General features: G+C 43.0%; 1 protein-coding gene across 6 annotated transcripts in view; it reads right to left on the reverse strand.

The window, feature by feature from the left end:
- Positions 1-15,268, reverse strand: part of vps13d (vacuolar protein sorting 13 homolog D) — a 270,660-nt gene that overhangs the window by 47,113 nt on the left and 208,279 nt on the right. For all 6 annotated transcript variants that reach the window (XM_078239047.1, XM_078239044.1, XM_078239046.1 and 3 more), the window contains one exon: positions 1,650-1,782. In XM_078239047.1, coding sequence (XP_078095173.1) covers positions 1,650-1,782 — 133 coding nt within the window. The remainder of the gene's footprint in view (positions 1-1,649; positions 1,783-15,268) is intronic.

The following is a 15,268-nucleotide window of genomic DNA, read 5'->3' on the forward strand; positions in this document are numbered from 1 at the left end:
GGGTTGTGGGGCTGGAGGAATTACCGAGATAGGGAGAGGCAAGGACATGGAGGGATTTGAAATCAAGAATGTTAAAATCAAGGCCCAACTTAGCCAGGAGCCAATATAAGTCAGTGAGCTCAGGGGTAATGGGTGAATGGAGGTTGGTGCGAGTTAGGACACTGGCGGCAGAGTTTTTTTTTAATAACCTCATGTTGACAGAGGATAAAATATGGAAAGGAGGCCAGGAGTGTGTTGGAATTGTTAAGCCTGGAGGTAACCGTGTCATATATAGGGTTTCAGAGCAGATGAGCTGAAGCAAAGGCAGAGTTGGCAACGTAATGGAAGTGGAAAGAGTGATGGTGTAGTGATTAGTGATGGAATGGTGATTATGATTATAGTGATGGTGTAGTGATTAGTGATGGTATAGCTAAGTGGTCAAAATTTCATCTTCAGGTCATATACGAGAGCAAGATTGCAAACAAAGTCAGACAGATGCCAAGGAGAGGGATGGAGTCAGTGGTAGACAACAATGTTTTGTGGCGGGATCATATACAATGGATTTGGGTCCTCACAATATTTAGTGTGATGGTAATTTCTGCTCACCCACTATTGGGTGTTGGACAAGCTTGTGGCATGTAAGAGGCAGTGGAGCAGTTGAAAGGTGTTGAAGTGGAGCTGGGTGGCATCAGTGTGGAAACGGACACTGTGTTTTCAGATGGTGTTGCCAAGGGGCAGCATTTTGATGAGAAATAGGGGACAAATGAGTTGGGAAAAATTTAAGGGATCACTGTGCCAGATCTCAAGACCTCTCTACAACAGCACAATATACTGATGGAGGAGATTTCCTTCCAGCCATTAAGTCTTTTTCCAAATCTGTACAGCCTTCACATGCCTTCATATTTCACATCAATGGAAGCCAATGAAGACTAGGCACTTGGTACAGATTTTGAAGTAACTAGCTGGCACTGATGGGATGGGGGAAAGAGTCAGGGGAGACAGTGGCAGTAATCGTGCAAAGCAGTCTTTAAAATGGTGAATAAAACAGAAACTAGATAATACTTTCTCATGGAAGGGGATCTTAAAAACTTACGAAGCAGCAACAGTAAAACAACAGCGAGGAACAGTTTTTCTTATCCGAGACTATGTATGCACGCTGCACGAGGCAGCACAATAAATCTAAAGATCCATTTCATACTTGGGAAATGATTTGGTTGGGTGGGCAAAGATTAACACACAAAGGGTGGAATTTTCTTAATCAGACAGTGTTCTAAGGGGTTTTCTACCATGCGATGCCGAACATTCCGAATTGAGCATGAACAAGGAAAAATGGGTTTTCTACCGACAAAGAACTTCTGTCTCTGAGGACAGGACATCTGAAATGCATTACTCTGAAATTCAATCATTATGGAGCATGACAACTTTAATGTTATAAATTCAGCTGGACAGCAGGCTATGATCGATGAAAGGTTCCATTGTAAAAAAGAAATCCACCTCAAAAGCCATAGGAATGGTAAAATATATCCTAGAAATTACATGCCCACAGTTGGAAAGAGTACACAGAAGATATTTAGAATTATTTCTCCCAGCTATAGATTTTAACAGGTATTAAACCTGAATCTTTAGCCATTTACATTGGTGAACTAAACTAGCCTCTTCCACACACTCACCATGAGCTAGTCCTTGAATTCCAGCCACAAGGTGTTCACCACTGGTCACTGCTTGATAGCGGATAGATTCCCGCTCGGCCTGGTGCCTGGTGTCCATTGTCTTTCCCAACCCATCTGATAAAGTCCCAGCAAACTGTAAGAGGGATGGAAAACAAGATGATACTTTAAAAAGGACAGGGTTAGGCAGCGCAGCTCATCAACACTCAGTACTGAACCCAAAATCCAAATGCACACCAAATTTAACAGATGACTCTCGCCATGAATGCCTCTTTATCCCGTTCAATGCCATGAGAGATCGGAGACAATTAGTGCACTGAAATTTTCTCAGTAAATAAAGAATTTTCATAGACAATTCCAGTTACGTGGATCTGCAACACAAGGTAAAGTTTCCACTTACATGGTCCTGTTGGGAGTACATAATGGTACAAATATAAACCTGAGATTTTCACTGGTCTCTACAGTTCAGCTCATGATCACGTTCACCAGTTTAGCAATTAGAGACTCAAAGCTAAACTGGTTCACTCACAGAAAAAAAAAAGAAATACAAAGTCTGATCCTCAATTGATATTGTGTTACTCAGCCGGTTAGACTATAGCACAACATGTACAAGACAAAATCACATTCAGGAGCAGATTATCATTAGTCTTAATGTTTTTGCTCTGTTGATTCCATGGGCAGATTTTCTAACAGGCTTCAGGACCCCAACACCAGGACAAAATGGGAGCCCCAAATATCCACTTGCCAAGACGTAGCCTCCTAGTAGGCCAACCTCACAGTCTGTAAATGGGCCTCAACATGGTGTTACTATCGTAGGTGAAAATTTAAATCAAGATTCCAGAGTGGCTGAGCCAGAAAATAGGTTCATTAGATTGGAGGGGAGACCCCAAAGCTGACCACATTCACAGCCACAGGTGTGGCCTTTGTGCCGATGGCCCTGCCTTCAATTTCAATTAGCTCTCCAGCCTGCCGCAGCATTTGATAGCCTCCAGATGTGGCAAGATGCTGCTCGGCTGCCACCAAATGCCAGCAGTGCTGTAAAATCGTCCTTAAGTAGTTAAATGGCTGCCGACTCTTTTCAGCGGGTCGACGATTCCTTTCCCGCTCTGGGAAATATCCCTGGTGGCAGGAATGTGGTGGGGAGCGGCCCCAAATAGCATCCCTTCGTTCTCCTGGCCTCCAGCCTCCAAGCCCACCAGAACGGGGCTGGGAAATTTCAGCCACTTGATTCTGAATTGGGCATCAAAGTCTTCCTGGGATTTATTTCCCAGATTAAGAACCCAGTTCCAACAACATTTAATTCCCAAGGCTTTCTTCATCGTTTTATTTCAAAGCAAAAGAAGGGTCATTGAAGTTACCAGCATCTCGCATGAACCAAATTGCAATGTGCTAAGGGATAGCGGAACAAGGTTCCATATATTTCCCGAAGTGATGAATTTCTGATTTGGGATGGTCAGAAGAACATATTTACTACTAAGCACAGGAGACATGCTAAGGAAATTACACAGGGCACAAACAATCTTCTTGGAGAGAGGGTGGTTCTGTACTCCTCCATACCTCAATCCACAAATAGCCAAGTAAAAGCTGAATGTTATGATTGTGCACATGCTTAAACATAGCAGCCACTAGACTTTGATTGCTGCTATTTACAACAGAAATTCTCTTCCCTTCAGCAGGTTTAAGGTAAATAGCTGATTTGCTCTTCTGTGGACCCACAAAGATTAAAACCGGTTTCACACTCCTCAATAGACTGCACAAGTTGTCCCACCCGAAGCAATCTCCTTCATCGCAATCAGTTTAAAAATAAATATGGTAGCTTCTTCCAAAGAAATCCATGAGAATGGAATTCAGTTGAGTAAATACATTTCTCAAAATGCAACCACACATGGGAACTCTCAGACTCAAACCCTGATGTGTGCTGATTTCAGCTGCTTTTATTTTATATTTTATTAATTCCAGCAAGTTTTTCTTTGGGTTGGAGTCAACCAGACAAGACTTATGAGCCCAGAACCGGTGCCATTCACACAGATCTCGAGTATAAAGGCAGCCTTTTAAAAAAAAAAGATTTCTGCTGGTGCTACAGCTTTAAGGCTCTAATAATGGGCCCACTTCAGCACCCCTAGGCTGAGCAGAAAGATAAATCAGCAAACTTCAGATTGGTATTCAATGATCGCTGTCGGAGAGGGCAGCACGGTGGCACAGCGGTTAGCACTGCTGCCTCACAGCGCCAGGGACTGGGTTCGATTCCCGGCTTGAGTCACTGTCTATGCGGAGTCCACATGTTCTCCCTGTGTCTGCGTGGGTTTCCTCCGGGTGCTCCGGTTTCCTCTCACAAGTACGAAAGACTTGCTGGTTATGCGCATTGGCCATGCAAAATTCTCCCCCAGTGTACCCAAAAAAAGCAACAAGGGGATTTTCGCAGTAACTCCATTGCAGTGTTAATGTAAACCTACTTGTGACACTAATAAATAAACTTAAAATATTTGCAGGCGGCCGGCATGGACAACCTTAAATTAGGCCTTGTGGTCTGCCACAGTTGAATGTCCGTCCACAGGCGCTCATTGTCCAGGCTCTCAGTAGAGTTACTGCCTATTTCGATACACTACTGAAGTAGGCCAAACCTGGTGCAACTGTGCAGCCTCTACAGGAGAGGAAGGAAACAACAGAACAAAGGCCCTGATCGTTCTAGATATGCAATGTTGACCTGACGTAACTTGACATTAGCACAATGTCTATGAATTCACTCTTTATCAGAACTGTGCAGCCCGCCTAAAGTCTGATTGGAGTGTGAATTGTCAGCCAATAAAAACCGTGGTAATGATTTTGTTGGTGCTGAGCCCAGCATGCACTGCCTAGACCTCGTATAAATGACTACTTCCCCACTGCCCTCACTATCTCATCACCAACCCCCCACCACCCATCAGTTTGAGGACCAATACATAAAGAGGCAGTCTTAATTTTGGGCTAAAAAAATTATTAACAGGTGAAAAGTTCACCTCTTATAAGCAGACAGAGCCACTCCAAAGACGACAGCTAATAGTTCAACAATGAGAGGTTTTTCAGATCACTGTTCCAACAGCTGTTCTACGTTGTTACTTTCAGAGTTCAATAGTTTAGATGGCAATTATTACATGTTGAATTCTCCTACAAAATGATTAGGTTACATTCCAAATGTGAAGACTATATTGTGGTTATAGTGCACCCTCCAGCAAGTTTGATGTTGGATAGAGAGGCAGAGAAAGTATTCAAAAAGAGGGCAAGCAACTAACCAGGAGCTTCTCGTGCAGTCTCTTGTGAGAATCTACTGTATACTGAAATTAGAGGAGGTCACTTGATTAAAAACACTTGCTGTACAGAGCCACACAAACCGGGTCCCAAGTCTGTGTTGAGTTAGTTGATCTCCTTTGAGGTAACAGCAGGAACCCTACAATTGGTCTCAACACCCCAGGAGGCAAAACTTAGACCATTGTTCAAGTTCCTGTCGATAGAGTGTACAGTTCTCAGTGGTTACAAAGGAATTTGATAGAAATGATCCATCTCCCTCTTTACTGTGTAAAGTTAAAGTTTATTTATTAGTCAAAAGTAGGCTTACATTAACACTGCAATTAAATTACTGTGAAAATCCCCTCGTCGCCACATTCCGGCGCCTGTTTGGGTACACTGAAGGAGAATTTAGCATGGCCAATGCACCTAACCAGCACGTCTTTTGGACTGTGGGAGGAAACCGGAGCACCCAGAGAAAACCCATGCAGACATGGGGAGAATGTGCAGACTCCGCACAGGCAGTGACCCAAGTTGGGAATCGAACCTGGGTACCTAGCGCTGTGTGGCAGCAATGCTAACCACTGTGCCACCATGCCGCCCTAATCTTATGTAATCTTATGGCAGGGGATAAATTGCGTTGCATGAATTTTACCATGCACGTGTCCTCATGTAAGAGTTTCGAGCAGAATTCTAAAATGTGTTTCAAAAATTTTAAGTGTTTACAATTTTACTGGAAATACTGGCTGTATTTTAATGGATGAATCTGTGCCATTACCAATTGTGGCAAGTTCAACATGTAATAATGGGTTGCATTAATAATGACCAAACAATTCCCTCTTTCATAACTTTTAGTGCTATCAGCTCACGGGTGCTTTTGCTCATTTAAAAAAAATAAGAAATTGCATTTGCAAGGTACCTTATTACACCCCCCAAAGCATTTCCCATAGAAAGCTGCTTTGTCAGGAAAGACAGGAGTTATTTTGTGCACAGCAAGATTGCACAGTGACCAGAAGGCCGATGGTGATGTTAGTCAAGGGAGAAATGTTGATCAAGAAATCCACGGAACTGGTCTGCTCTTCTAATAGTGTCACATGCCATCTGAAAGACCATTGACACGGTAGAATTTTCTCTGTAATGCATGAAAATGCCGGGTAAGGTCATATGTTAAAGCCCTGGGTTGGGATTTAACCCACATTTGTTCAACTCTGAGACAAGGGCACTACCGAATGATGCAAGTGCCACTTTTACAAAAAGAGCAAGAAAGCATGCAGCAAAGTTCATCATTGTGGGACATTTTTCTGGAGACACAAAGGGAGTGTTCAGCAAAGTTCACTGTGCTACTTTTAAAACAAACAAACAAGACATTTAACAAAGATCATTACTGTGATTTAAAAATAAAGACATTTGTTCAGTAAAGTTCATGATCACAGGATGTATTTTTAAAAAGACGAGGCGAGTGTCATTTTAAAAAAATCTAATAGGCATTACTATTTCACAAAACTGATGCAGACAAAGTTAATTTAAGACAGCATCACCGAGCAGCATGGAAATAGGCCTTTCGGCCCAACTGATCCATGCCAACCATGGTGCCCTCCCAGCTAGTCCCAATTGCCCATGTTTGGCCCCTATCCCTCTAATCCCTTCCCATCCATGTACTTATCAAATCCTTTTTAAACATTCCTATTGTACCTGCCTCAACCATTTTCTCTGGCAGCTCATTCCATATATCCACCACCCTGTGTGTGAAGAAGTTATCCCTCAGGTCCCTTTTAAATCTTTCACCTCTCACCTTAAACCTACGTCCTCTAGTTTTCAATTCCCCTTCCCTGGGAAAAAGCCTGTGTGCATTCATTCTATCTCTGCCTCTCAATTTTATACACCTCAATAAGGTCACCCCTCAATCTCCTACGTTCCAAGGAATAAAATCCTAGCCTGGCTAACCTCTCCCTGTAACTCAGGCCCATTCGTCCTGGCAACATCCTCATAAATCCTCGTTAACAATTAGTTGACAAAAAGCACTGAAACCTTTAACTGCGACTTTCCTTAGGTTATTACTTGTCCAGGCTATTAGGCCTGGACAAGTCAGATTTGGAAAGCTTAATTCTGTAAGTATGGCGTTAAGATTCATGCTTGTGATTCCTGATCAGGTCTTCCCAGCCTTTATGTGAGATCTGTTTGCTTGGAGCTGCTGCCACTTAACACTGGCCTTAGCATAATATAAATTCAGATTAAATATAACTCAAGTCCAGCAGTAGGACTGTGGAACAATAAGAATTGGATGATTACAGGAATGGGGCCTGGGTGGGATTGTGGTTGGTGCAGACTCGATGGGCCGAATGGCCTCCTTCTGCACAGTTGGGTTCTTTGATTCTATGAAGATCAAAAACTTGCACCCCTTTGCTCCAGGTCTTTACACTGAACACACAGAGAGTGGGCAATGACAGACTTGCACTGAGTTCATAGAGAGGACATGCTTTTAAACTTGGGAGAATGAATTACTGCAATTTTCTTAATGCCACAAGTGAAGATCTCATTTCTGTTTGAGTTTTGGAAATGCAATCTCACCAAGTGTACTACCATAGCCATGCAACTCCGCCATGAGGCAAGCTGACTGTATGCTGCCATTTCTGATCTGTTCAATAAAGCCTCTTGCTGAGAACACACTGAGGCAGTACAGCTATATCTACACATGAAACATGGTGTCCGGGCGTGAAGAAAAAATAGATTCCTGAACCCTGAAAATGGTGCGGAGAAGACACAGCTCAGAAAGGTACACTAAAATGTTTAAATCTGAGAAAAGGTACTAAAAGTGTTCAGGAAAAGCAGTAGAAAGATAAGGGAAAAGCAGTAGAAAGATAAGGGAAAAGCAAACACATATCGAAGGCTGCTAGCAAATGCAGTGTGAGTGAACATGGCAAACTTTGGAAACTTCCCAATCCCAACTCCAGTCGAAATGAACTGTTTCTTGGCTATGGACAGCTGTACTTCTTCAGCGTATTCCCAGTGCGAGATTTTATTGAACTGATCTGAAATGGCAATCTACAGTCAGCTTGCCTCACGGCAGAGTCATCGGACTTTGACAAGCCAGGTAATACACTTAGTACGATTGCATTTCCAAATGCAAATATCCTGCTTTTCATATCGAATGAAAGATCAAATTTATATGGCAGAATTGACAGCTTTTTCATTTACAATGACAAAACGCAACAGACTTAATTAACTAACCAGAGCTTATAAAAGTAGCCACACTTCTAACACTGCTGGAGTGAGGAGGACTGCTGCAAAATATTATCCTAAATCTAACTCACTAATGATTATAAAAGATGACAGCAATTTTGAAAGCCTTGAAGGAACTCTTTAAACCCTGACTGAATGTTACACAGTAAGAAGTTTGACAACACCAGGTTAAAGTCCAACAGGTTTATTTGGTAGCAAAAGCCACACAAGCTTTCGAAGCTCTAAGCCCCTTCTTCAGGTGAGTGGGAATTCTGTTCACAAACAGAGTTTATAAAGACACAGACTCAATTTACATGAATAATGGTTGGAATGGGAATACTTACAACTAATCAAGTCTTTAAGAAACAAAACAATGGGAGTGGAGAGAGCATCAAGACAGGCTAAAAAGATGTGTATTGTCTCCAGACAAGACAGCCAGTGAAACTCTGCAGGTCCACGCAACTGTGGGCGTTACAAATAGTGTGACATGAACCCAATATCCCGGGGTTGAGGCAATGTTACACATCAACGCTATGTATTCAACACTAGAGTAAGAAGTTTGACAACACCAGGTTAAAGTCTTCATATCTTCAACACTAGATATCATATAACACTAGACTTCATATCTTCAACACTAGAGCACAGGGTGCATGAAAATCATTGAACAGTACTTGATTGCAATAACACAGCTTGCAGTAGCATGTGGATTTGGACAGATAAAAGATGATCTGATTAAACATCGATTAATCTTAGGTGTGCAAAACGCTTCAGTGAAAGCAAGTCTATTGAAAGATGGCAAACTGATGCTGAAGAAAGCAAAAGACGAGCGTCAGATTGCAAACTTTGGTGAAACATCAGGCAGCCAGAGCTTGTGTAAGGCAAGACAGACCAGAAGATATATTATGCTGAGAGCCAGGCCAGGCTAATAGAGCTGAGCAATTTCAGATGAAGGGGTGGATGCCAGTTCTCTGGGGAACAGCATACAATGGAGAAGAAAAATTGTTCAGCATAGGGAACATAGTGTTTTAACGGCAAGAGCAGAATCATTTCGCACACAAGTATGTGGTGAGAATAAAGCAAAACAACCCTCTTCAGATGACCACTGGAGAGATAGCAGACAAGCCTGTATAATATACACCAGGTTGATTCAACCAAGTCGCTAGGTGACAAATGGTTTGTGACTGTTACCATGATGACTGCAGGAGTGTATCAAGTGAACAAGAAAAGCCAAATAAGCATTGGTGCACTATGCAAGACTGTCAAAGGTCTATGTGAAGTGGCTCAACATGGCAATCTAAAAATGAGGCCCTCATTGGTTTAAGACTGAGGTTATATGATGGCATGATACTCATATCAAGAGGACAAATTAGTCTGGCAACCCAATGCAACAGCTGGAAGGAAGATCTGGAGTTCCAGATCATAGATGGGATGCAACGGCCACTCATCTCAGCTGAAGCAAATCTGAGGCTTGGACTGATGAGCCTAAATGTGTCAAGAGAAAAAGGGAAACAAAAGATCCCAGACGAGGGAGACAATATGCAAGTAAATCACAAGATGGTTGCCGACCACATCAGTGCACGAGGTGGTGGTAAATGAAGCAATCCGACATGAAAATGTACACATCAGAGCTGAACTGGAAGACCTGAAGGTTTCAGCTGAGTATAATATATTTTCAATAAACTCCGATAAACTGAAGTCTTCAGTGGATCAAGTTGTGCGAGAGATGGGGCGGCACGGTAGTACAGTGGTAAGCACTGCTGCTTCACAGCTCCAGGGACCTGGGTTCGATTCCCGGCCTGGGTCACTGTCTGTGTGGAGTTTGCACATTCTCCTCATGTCTGCGTGGGTTTCCTCCGGGTGCTCCGGTTTCCTCCCACAGTCCAAAGATGTGCGGGTTAGGTTGATTGGCCATGCTAAAAAATTGCCCTTAGTGTCCTGGGATGCGTAGGTTAGAGGGATGAGCGGGTAAATATGTAGGGATATGGGGGTAGGGCCTGGGTGGGATTGTGGTCGGTGCAGACTCGATGGGCCAAATGGCCTCTTTCTGTGCTGTAGGGTTTCTAAGATTCTAAGATATGAATGAATAAATTTCAGAGTCGATACATGAGGAACCAGGAAGAAAGAATGACCTACATTCCACAGGTGGCAACTCAAAATGGGAGTTGAAAAATCTCAACCAGATATACAGGTGCTGATCTATCCAATCAACTAGTGAAGTTGCTCCTTCACCGCAATCAGCTGGTCAGGGAGAAGGGATCTCACCAGTTGCACTGAGTACAGAACTACCATCAATCCCAGAGGAACACGAATCCCCAACATCTGCAATGGAACAACAAGAGGGTAACAAGGGCCACTGGAAAGACAATTTCCAGACAAGGAACATCACCCAGACAAACGGTTGATGTCGATGGGTAAGGGTTCCATTAAGAGACCTGCATGGTTTAAGGACTGTGCCCAATGCATGTGTCAGAGACTGACTAGTCGAACAAACAGCTGTTAATGCACGAGTGTGGGTGGATCGTGGTTAACTTGCAGTCACACAGGATTGTGCATGCAACTGTGTCTGGAGATGTTTGGGTTTTGGTAATGCAATCTGACTGTAGACTGCCATTTCTGATCAGTTTAATGAAGCCTCTCGTTGAGAACTCACTGAAGTACAACTGTTCTAATGCAGGAAACAATTTCCACAAAGAAGTTCTCTTTTTTCATGAAGACTGCGGAGAACAGCTCTCTCGACAGTGTACCGAGCTTGCTCAGCAAATAGCAGAACATCTCAAAGGGTCAAGTGTGAAATCAGTTTGGTGCGGAAATCACTGATCTCAACTCTGGTGTTTGTACAACTGATGTTTCAGGTTAAGAAAGGGAAAATTTGCGAGAGCTTGCACTCCGACTGACCCATGCTGAAACATATGCTCGTGAGGTGAAAACAGGATCCGACTTGGAAGTGATCGTCGACATAGCCAAATAATTCAGGAGAAATAAATATCAAATCTTTATAACTTATTCACATCATGCTATGTATCTGCTAAACACTGAAGAGGGCATTTCCATCTACTGGCAAGCCATCAGAAGTTTGATCTTACGAAAATGTCCAACTTCGAACCTTTAAAACCCATGATGACAAGTTTTTAAAAAAACACAAAAATTTTCAGTGTTAGTCAAAATCAGAGACTGGCCCAGCCAGTTGTTACGCCCTGCTTCCACTCTCAGTGCCTAGGGCGAAGTGCATTCACAAGATCACAACACAATTATGGATGAGGAAGGCCTTTTGGCTCATCTTGCATCATCCGTGCAGAGAATTCCAAAGACATCCCAATGTCGTATTTGTTTCTTAGAATAGAATCATAGAATCCATACAGTGCAGAAAGAGGCCATTCGGCCCATCGAGTCTGCACCAACCACAATCCCACCCTCGGCACTACTCCCGCAACCCCACATATTTACCCTGCTAATCCCCTGACACTAAGGGTCAATTTAGCAAGGCCAATCCACCTAACCCGCACATCTTTGGAGTGCGAGGGGAGACCGGAGCACCCGGAGGAAACCCAGGGAGAATGTGCAAACTCCACAAAGACAGTGACCCAAGCCGGGAATCGAACCCGGGTCCCTGGCGCTGAGAGGCAGCAGTGCTAACCACTGTGCCACCATGCTGCCCCTGTGCCGCACCAGCACCTTGCACGAATTTTGATCCATTACTTAACCTGGACTTTAACTTTGGCCACTCTTTGTATGCATCATTTCCTGATTAGTTCGAAAACGACTGTTCAGTATTTTGAACGTGTGTCTGGTTCTAAATACTATCTGTCTATATCCCTGGGGACTTATTTGTTTTGATCCATTTAGGCACATGCAGGATATCAGCACAGAAAAACAATTAGCAGTTTTTCTAGACAACAATAACTTGAAATAATCATCGTTTTTACGAGGGAGCGGGGGAGATGCAATTAAGCAAGTGTAAGAACATGCAGCCTCATATTTTCACCAGCTGATTACAGGATTGCATGGATATTGCACATCAATAGGATTTCTTTCTCCTATATTACCTGGTTCATATTTAAAATTATACCCAAAATAAACAAGATATAAAATGTATGTTGATTACAGAATGGCAAGAAGTCTCACAACACCAGGTTAAAGTCCAACAGGTTTATTTGGTAGCACAAGCTTTCGGAGCACTGCTCCTTCTTCTCACCTGAAGAAGGAGCGACACTCCGAAAGCTTGTGCTACCAAATAAACCTGTTGGACTTTAACCTGGTGTTGTGAGACTTCTTACTGTGCCCCACCCCAGTCCAACACGGGCATCTCCACATCATGACTACAGAATGACGACTCTTGCCTAGGGGATTTTCACCGTAACTTCATTGCAGTGTTAATGTAAGCCTACTTGTGACACTAACAAATAAACTTAAAAATTAAACACACGAGGTACTAGAAATGATTCATCTAGATGCCTGGATAGATTCCAAATTTTCTCAAAGATAATTCCCTCCAGAAAAATTACTCTGTTTTATAATTTCACTTAAAGATCAAAATTATGATAAATCTCTGCATCCCACAGCAACAGAGAAAACAACTGCTTTTATGTTGATGCTGGTGGGGATGTTAGTGGCACACTGGTAAGCTCAAAAGCGTACTGGATTCACTAAACTGGGGGAAGCTTGTTAAAAGAAGTGGTTTACTGAGCCCACCAGGGAGTTACTGCTGTCTGCACATGATCCGAATCTTGGGCAAAAACCCCATTGGTATTGACATTAAAAGGCAGTTCCGGACAGATAGCCAGTTTTTGCAGGCACATTTTTACTGTAGCCATTCAGGGCATTCTAGGGAAGATCGGTATCTTTCCACTGGCACCCACATGTCTCTTACCTCAGAGAGCAACTACTGGGCCTGAGAATTCCTATTGGATTTGGGAGAGGCGATGGCTTAGTGGTATTATCACAATTCTATCAATCCAGAAACTCAGCTAATGTTCTGGGGATCCGGGTTCGAATCTCACCATGGCAGATTGTGGAATTTGGATTCAATAAAAAAAATTAAGCATCTACTGAAACCATTGTTGATTGTCAGAAAAACCCACCTGGTTCACTAATGCCCTTTAGGGAAGGAGATCTGCCGTCCTTACCGGGCCTGGCCTGCATGTGATTCCAGAAAGCAAGGAGTTAGGATAAATGGGTGTTTTTCTGGTTGGCGATCAGTGATTAGTGGTGTGCCTCAGGGATCAGTGTTGGGACCGCAATTGTTTCCAATTTACATAGATGATTTGGAGTTCGGGACCAAGTGTAGTGTGTCAAAATTCGCAGATGACATTAAGATGGGTGGTAGAGCAACGTGTGCAGAGGACACTGAAAGTCTGCAAAGGGATATAGATATTTTAAGTGAGTGGGCAAGAATCTGGCAGATGGAGCACAATGTCAGCAAAATGTGAGGTCATCCATTTTGGTGGGAAATACAGCAAAACGGACTATTATTTCAATGGTAAAAAATTGCAGCATGCTGCTGTGCAGAAGGGCCTGGGTGTCCTTGTGCATGAATCACAAAGTTGGTTTGCAGGTGCAGCAGGTAATTAAGGCGGCAAATGGAATTTTGTACTTTATTGCTACAGGGATGGAGTTTAAAAACAGGGAGGTTATGTTGCAGCTGTATAAGGTGCCTTACTTTAGAAAGGATGTACTGGCACTGGAGGGGATGCAGAGGAGATTCACTCGGTTGATTCCGGAGTTGAGAGAGTTGGCTGATAAGGAGAGACTGAGTAGATTGGGACTATACTCATTGGAATTCAGAAGAACGAGGGGAGATCTTGTAGAAACATACAATTATGAAGGGAATATATAAAATAGAAGCAGGGAGGTTGTTTCCACTGGCGGCTGAAACTAGAGCTAGGGGGCATGGCCTCAAAATAAGGGGGAGCAGATTTAGGACTGAGTTGAGGAGGAATTCTTCACCCAAAGGGTTGTGAATCTGTGGAATTCCCTGCCCAGTGAAGCAGCTGAGGCTACCTCGTTGAATGTTTTTAAGGCAAAGATAGATAGATTTTTGAACAGTAAAAGAATTAAGGGTTATGGTGAGTGGGCGGATAAGTGGAGCTTAGTCCATGAAAAGATTAGCCATGACCTTAATGAACGGTGGCGCAGGCTCGAGGGGGCCAGATGGCCTACTCCTGCTCCTAGTTCTTATGTTATGAGTCACAACAATGTCGTTGACTCTCAAGTGCCCTCTGGCTCGCAAGGCCATTTCAATCAGTTCAAAGGTGATTTGGGGTCAGCGATAAATGCTGGCTAGCAATGCAGATGTCCCAGGAATGAATACATTTTTTAGAGCTCTGGAGAAGGGTCATCCAGACTCGAAGTGTTGGCTCTATTCTCTCTCTTCACAGATGCTGTCAGGCTTGCTGAGATTTTCCAGCATTTTCTTTTTTGTTTCCGATTCCAGCATCCGCAGTATTTTGCTTTTATAATAAAAAAAAATTGTTGGCCCCACTTCTGACTCGTGTCCAATGGAAAATACCACAAGACCAAAATGTCACAAGAGAAAGTAGCGCGAGCAATTCAGTGTAGGGGTGCTGTCTTGAAATTGTATCAGATGCCCTGAACCAGAAAACTGCATGCTTTTGTCATTTAGCTATAGGGCTTCCAAAGCTATGTTCTCTCATATTATATGCCCTAGAAATTCAATTATATTGTTTGCAGTAGGGTACCATTCGAAAGAAAGTTGTAAAAGGTAATATTCGCTCATGGAGTAGCAAACATTTTCATTGAAAAAAAACTTGTTTTTTACTCCCATTAGCAGCATTTGAAATGTAGACTTTACAAATTGGTAACAGGCCATTGAGCCCAATCAGAACCATGGAACGGTCACATCACAGGAGGCCTGAGGCGTCTGCCAGCTCTCGGCAAGAACAATTCACCCAGTGCCTCTCCCTCTGTCCTTTCCTGTGCTTCTGCAAACATTTCCTCTTCAGATAATGATCCAATTTTCTTTTGAAAGTCACAACTAAATCTACCTCCGCCACACTCTAAGCAGTTCATTCCAGATCCTAATCACTCACTGTGTAAATATGTTTTTCTTTACACTGCTGTTGGTTCTTTTGCCAATTATCTTAAATTGGTGTCCTGAAGAAATCTCCTAGAATTAGAGATCCGAG

This window comes from Mustelus asterias, chromosome 22 (assembly GCF_964213995.1).
Source record: "Mustelus asterias chromosome 22, sMusAst1.hap1.1, whole genome shotgun sequence".
Lineage (NCBI taxonomy): Eukaryota > Metazoa > Chordata > Chondrichthyes > Carcharhiniformes > Triakidae > Mustelus > Mustelus asterias.